Below are 6914 nucleotides of genomic sequence, written 5' to 3' on the forward strand. Positions count from 1 at the left end.
TACTTTATCTGTGCTTGTTTGAGCTTGCCTGGGTTAGTGGCCCTATTGAATACTAGCTAAAGTACAACCCCATCTCTGTCTCTGGGGTCTGAAAGTGGCCCAGTTTGTACATATCTTAGAGCTATGAGGTGAAACCCAGGTCTGAATAAAACAAATAGGACCTGAACCCAGGTCTGAATAAAACTAACAGGACCTGAACCCAGGTCTGAATAAAACTAATAGGACCTGAACCCAGGTCTGAATAAAACTAACAGGACCTGAACTCCTGGTTGTTTGGATAGCTGCGGTAGCGCCGGGCTTAAAGCTAAACACGAAGCGACCAGGGGGTCAAAACGACGGCTGGCGTGCAACCCCTCTGTTTGGTTCTGTCTGACTCTTGGGTGACCCAACCGTGGGTGTGTGTTTCTGAGAGTGTGGGGTGTGTGTGTGTGTGTGTGTGTGTGTGTGTGTGTGTATGGTAGGTGACCTGTGTTTTCCTGGGCAAGGTCATAGAGACAGGCAGGAGGTCCTGGCATACTACCTCTCATTCTGCACACAGAGCAGGCTTCCCTTTAAACTGAGCATGTCAGCCGCTGACACAGACATCTACTAACACTAAGTATGTACACTCTTAAACATACAGGACAGTGCATACTGTACACACAGACAGTACACACCCCCCTACCGCGTGGACACATTTTGGACATACTGCCTGCCGACCAACACAGACATACACACACACACTCCAACCGATTAGGACCCGCGACAAAAGCTACAATGACAGAAGGCTGTTCTGTACTAGACTATACCCCCTTCTGGCAGGAGGCTGTTCTGTACTAGACTATACCCCCTTCTGACAGAAGGCTGTTCTGTACTAGACTATACCCCCTTCTGGCAGGAGGCTGTTCTGTACTAGACTATACCCCCTTCTGACAGAAGGCTGTTCTGTACTAGACTATACCCCCTTCTGGGAAAAGTTAGAGCATGACCTAAATACAGCAGGAGATCAGAAAAGCCTGAATATTCTGATGTTATGTGATCTGTCTCTAAGAGCATAGTACTGGGTTTCCAGGAATCAAACTGCTCTGTGTTTGTCTCTAGGATTTAGGTTAGATTTAGAATGTGCAGAGAGAGGGTAAAGACAGAGAGAGGGTAAAGACAGAGAGAGGGTAAAGACAGAGAGAGGATAAAGACAGAGAGGGGGTAAAGACAGAGAGGGTAAAGACCGAGAGAGGGTAAAGACCGAGAGAGGGTAAAGACAGAGAGGGTAAAGACAGAGAGAGAGGGTAAAGACAGAGAGAGGGTAAAGACAGAGAGAGGGTAAAGACAGAGAGAGGGTAAAGACAGAGAGAGGGTAAAGACAGAGAGAGGGTAAAGACAGAGAGAGGGTAAAGACAGAGAGAGAGGGTAAAGACAGAGAGAGAGGGTAAAGACAGAGAGAGGGTAAAGCCAGAGAGAGAGGGTAAAGACAGAGAGAGGGTAAAGACAGAGAGGGTAAAGACAGAGAGAGGATAAAGACAGAGAGAGGGTAAAGACAGAGAGGGTAAAGACAGAGAGAGGGTAAAGACAGAGAGGGTAAAGACAGAGAGAGGGTAACCTAGCTGGTACAAGGTCAGGTAAAGACAGCATGAAGTGAGCGCTACTGGAGCGGTACTGGAGCGAAATTGGAGCGGGCGAGAACGCTGACGCTCCAGCCTTCGGGGAAACTCGCTCCGCGCTCCAGTCAAACAGGGCACGCTCCGCTCCTCACGCCACTCCACTCACATAATGTGGTTCCAGTCAGCTGTATGGCAATAGATACACATGTGCCCCCCTATATCGATGTACTAATGGATCCTTCCTAACGTGGAGCTGTGTGTTTCCTCATCTCAGGTGTACGGCGCAGCCATCCAGTTCTACGAGCTCTACTCCCAGGACTGTCTGACCGACCAGCAGCGCTCTCAGCTGGGTCTGAAGGGGCTGGACCACGGGCCCTCTTCCCCAGCCTCATCCCCAGCCCTGGGGCCCAGGGCTGTACACACCAACAAGTGTATCTGTCTGCTGTCTCACTGGCCCTTCTTTGACGCCTTCCGCAAGTTCCTCACCTTCCTCTATCGGTACTCCATCTCTGGACCTCACGCCCTGCCCATCGAGAAGTGAGCACCGTGTGAATGATATAGTTCACAGCAGACGTTTTTTTGTGGTATCAACTGCGGCACTTGAACCCATGGCCTTGGCGTTGCTAGCGCCATGCTGAGCCACTGTCCTTTTATAACTAGAGAGCGTTGTCAGTTACCCTGCATGGCACTGACTGTGTTATCTGACAGCTCTGTATAGGACAGGCACCATACCCAGGCACTTTGTACATAGATGTACTGTAGACACACAATTCCAAAGGGTGTCCAGTCCACTAAATAAACACCAGAGACTATCTTTAGATCAAGTGTTTACTGACAGTTCAACAGGCCATTGTTTTGGTCAGGTGGCAGGGTAGTGGCAGGACTCTATATAAATCTACCCCGTCCCAGACGGCGTGATGACAGATTATGCTCCCCTCCTCCTCAGGGTTATTTCTGGCCTCATGTCCCGTAACTCCTTCTTCTTCTTCTTCTTCTTCTTCTTCTCCTTCCTTCCTTCCTTCCTTCCTTCCTGTCAGGCACATCTCCCACTTCATGCACAAGGTGCCCTTCCCCTCCTCCCAGAGGCCCAGGATCCTGGTGCAGGTGAGTTTAGGCGTCCATGGTGCTGTTTGTGGTTTCTGTCAGTATGTGTCTCTGTTCACTACAAGACCATGTCTGACTCTCTCTTGATCATAATCATCATTCTTTTAATAGTGTTTTTCTCAAAGTTATTTACATTGTATCTCTGGTAACAGAGACAGTACTGGTATATGGGAGTCTTTGATAACAGCCACCTGCGGCATGAAGCACGGCAGCCATTTTGTGCCAGACCTGTCCCTACCACACTATACCTGTGGTAATGTGTTGACATTCCCCAGCTCTCACCTCACGACAGCCTGATGTTGAGCCAGCCTGTGTCCTCCCCTCTACCACTCAGGTAAGACAGGTATCATATGCACTGAGTGTACAAAACATTAAGAACACCTTCCCAATATTGACTTGCGACCCCCCCCCCCCCCATTTTGCCCTCAATTTGTCGGGGCATGGACTCTACAATCCAATGCTTCCCACAGTTGTGTCAAGTTGGCTGGATGTCCTTTGGGTGGTGGACCATTCTTGATACACATGGAAAATTGTTGAGCGTGAAAACTCCAGCAGTGTTGCAGTTCTTGACACACTCAAACCGGTGCGCCTGGCACCTACTACCATACCCCGTTCAAAGGCACTTAAATATTTTGTCTTGCCCATTCACCCTCTGAATGGCACACACACACAATCCATGTCTCGGTTGTCTTTAACCTGAATTGTGTATATCATGATGAGAACAGTAGTGGTCCGAGAACAGTACCTTGAAGAACTCCAAAACATACCTTTTATATTGGTTTGAAGAATTGGACGAAGGTTTGGTGACTGCTGGTGAAGTGTATGGTATAAGTTGTGGTATGGTTATTTTATGGCATGTGTTGTGGTATGGTTAATTTATGGTATTAGTTATGGTATGGTTAATTTATGGTATTAGTTATGGCATGGTTATTTTATGGCATGTGTTGTGGTATGGTTAATTTATGGTATTAGTTATGGTATGGTTAATTTATGGTATTAGTTATGGCTTGTGTTGTGGTATGGTTAATTTATGGTATTAGTTATGGTATGGTTAATTTATGGTATTAGTTATGGTATTGTTATTTTATGGCATGTGTTGTGGTATGGTTAATTTATGGTATTAGTTATGTTATGGTATTAGTTATGGTATGGTTAATTTATGGTATTAGTTATGGTATGGTTAATTTATGGTATTAGTTATGGTATGGTTAATGTATGGTATTAGTTATGTTATGGTTAATTTATGGTATGGTTAATTTATGGTATTAGTTATGGTATGGTTAATTTATGGTATTAGTTATGGTATGGTTAATTTATGGTATGTGTTATGATATGGTTAATTTATGGTATTAGTTATGGTATGGTTAATTTATGGTATTAGTTATGGTATGGTTAATTTATGGTATTAGTTATGGTAGGTTAATTTATGGTATTAGTTATGGTATGGTTAATTTATGGTATGTGTTATGATAGCGATGTAGTGTGTTTATCTTTTCTATGGGTGTGTTCCAGTGGTGGTCGTTTCTCCACGCTGCTGCAGAACCTCGGTCCGGAGAATGCTATAACGCTCCTGGTGTTTGCTGTGACAGAACATAAGATCCTGGTCCACTCTCTACGGCCCGCTGTTCTGACCAGTGTCACTGAGGCTCTGGTGGCTGTGAGTACCTCAGATATCAGCTGTTTAACACTTCTACTATAGTACCTCAGATATCAGCTGTTTAACACTTCTACTATAGTACCTCAGATATCAGCTGTTTAACACTTCCACTATAGTACCTCTGATATCAGCTGTTTAACACTTCCTCTGATATCAGCTGTTTAACACTTCCACTACAGTACCTCAGATATCAGCTGTTTAACACTTCTACTAGAGTACCTCAGATATCAGCTGTTTAACACTTCTACTATAGTACCTCAGATATCAGCTGTTTAACACTTCTACTATAGTACCTCAGATATCAGCTGTTTAACACTTCCACTATAGTACCTCAGATATCAGCTGTTTAACACTTCCACTAGAGTACCTCAGATATCAGCTGTTTAACACTTCCACTAGAGTACCTCAGATATCAGCTGTTTAACACTTCTACTAGAGTACCTCAGATATCAGCTGTTTAACACTTCCACTAGAGTACCTCAGATATCAGCTGTTTAACACTTCCACTAGAGTACCTCAGATATCAGCTGTTTAACACTTCTACTATAGTACCTCAGATATCAGCTGTTTAACACTTCCACTATAGTACCTCAGATATCAGCTGTTTAACACTTCTACTATAGTACCTCAGATATCAGCTGTTTAACACTTCCACTATAGTACCTCAGATATCAGCTGTTTAACACTTCTACTATAGTACCTCAGATATCAGCTGTTTAACACTTCCACTATAGTACCTCAGATATCAGCTGTTTAACACTTCCACTATAGTACCTCAGATATCAGCTGTTTAACACTTCTACTATAGTACCTCAGATATCAGCTGTTTAACACTTCCACTATAGTACCTCAGATATCAGCTGTTTAACACTTCCACTATAGTACCTCAGATATCAGCTGTTTAACACTTCCACTATAGTACCTCAGATATCAGCTGTTTAACACTTCCACTATAGTACCTCAGATATCAGCTGTTTAACACTTCTACTATAGTACCTCAGATATCAGCTGTTTAACACTTCTACTATAGTACCTCAGATATCAGCTGTTTAACACTTCCACTATAGTACCTCAGATATCAGCTGTTTAACACTTCTACTATAGTACCTCAGATATCAGCTGTTTAACACTTCTACTATAGTACCTCAGATATCAGCTGTTTAACACTTCCTCTGATATCAGCTGTTTAACACTTCCACTATAGTACCTCAGATATCAGCTGTTTAACACTTCTACTATAGTACCTCAGATATCAGCTGTTTAACACTTCTACTATAGTACCTCAGATATCAGCTGTTTAACACTTCCACTATAGTACCTCAGATATCAGCTGTTTAACACTTCCACTATAGTACCTCAGATATCAGCTGTTTAACACTTCCACTATAGTACCTCAGATATCAGCTGTTTAACACTTCTACTATAGTACCTCAGATATCAGCTGTTTAACACTTCTACTATAGTACCTCAGATATCAGCTGTTTAACACTTTCACTATAGTACCTCAGATATCAGCTGTTTAACACTTCTACTATAGTACCTCAGATATCAGCTGTTTAACACTTCCACTACAGGACTTTTAGTAGTAGCTTGCGGTTTTAGTAAGTAGCTTAAATAATTAGCTATGGCAGTTTGATAGTAGAGCTTAAATATTTAGCAATGGCAGTTTGATAGTAGAGCTTAAATAATTAGCTATGGTAGTTTGATAGTAGAGCTTAAATATTTAGCAATGGCAGTTTGATAGTAGAGCTTAAATAATTAGCTATGGCAGTTTGATAGTAGAGCTTAAATAATTAGCAATGGCAGTTTGATAGTAGAGCTTAAATAATTAGCTATGGCAGTTTGATAGTAGAGCTTAAATAATTAGCAATGGCAGTTTGATAGTAGAGCTTAAATAATTAGCTATGGCAGTTTGATAGTAGAGCTTAAATAATTAGCTATGGCAGTTTGATAGTAGAGCTTAAATAATTAGCTATGGCAGTTTGATAGTAGAGCTTAAATAATTAGCAATGGCAGTTTGATAGTAAAACTAAAATTTAGCTATGGCAGTTTTGATAGTATTTTTAGTAGTAGCTAAGGTATTGCAGTGTTGGTAATATCTCTGTTTTGACAGTAGTTTTAAAGGTTCAGTTTCCTGATTTGACCTCCCTCCCTCTCTCTCCCTCCCCCTTCCTCCCCCTCGCTCTCATCCTCAGATGATCTTCCCGTTCCACTGGCAGTGTCCGTACATCCCTCTGTGCCCGCTGGCCCTGGCAGGTGTCCTCTCCGCCCCCTGCCCCTTCATCGTGGGCGTCGACTCACGCTACTTTGACCTTTACGACCCCCCGCTGGACGTCAGCTGTGTCGACCTCGACACAAACACCATCTCCCAGTAAGCACTGCTTCTTCTGACACAAACACCATCTCCCAGTAAGCATTGCGGCGACTACCAACCCCCTGTTGTGTACTAGAATGGAATGGGATGGGATTGAATAGAATGGAATAGACTGTTTTCTATCCATATAATGTGTAAATTCTCTTTTTTGAGTACTGATCCCCCACACAGCATTTGCCCTTTGTGACTATAGCATTCTGCT

The 6914-nt window shown here is 43.2% G+C and overlaps 1 protein-coding gene across 3 annotated transcripts in view; it reads left to right on the forward strand.

The window, feature by feature from the left end:
• LOC311126400 (C-myc promoter-binding protein-like) overlaps positions 1–6713 on the forward strand; it is a gene marked incomplete at its 3' end in the record, with an annotated part of 58511 nt that extends 51798 nt beyond the window's left edge. For all 3 annotated transcript variants that reach the window (XM_084200405.1, XM_084200407.1, XM_084200406.1), the window contains exons 6-10: positions 1852–2114; positions 2615–2681; positions 2957–3015; positions 4194–4338; positions 6534–6713. In XM_084200405.1, the coding sequence (XP_084056531.1) occupies positions 1852–2114; positions 2615–2681; positions 2957–3015; positions 4194–4338; positions 6534–6713 (714 nt within the window). The remainder of the gene's footprint in view (positions 1–1851; positions 2115–2614; positions 2682–2956; positions 3016–4193; positions 4339–6533) is intronic.
• Positions 6714–6914: the final 201 nt, after the last annotated feature.

This window comes from Coregonus lavaretus (genome assembly GCF_964263955.1).
Source record: "Coregonus lavaretus genome assembly, contig: HAP1_SCAFFOLD_2046, whole genome shotgun sequence".
Taxonomy (NCBI): domain Eukaryota; kingdom Metazoa; phylum Chordata; class Actinopteri; order Salmoniformes; family Salmonidae; genus Coregonus; species Coregonus lavaretus.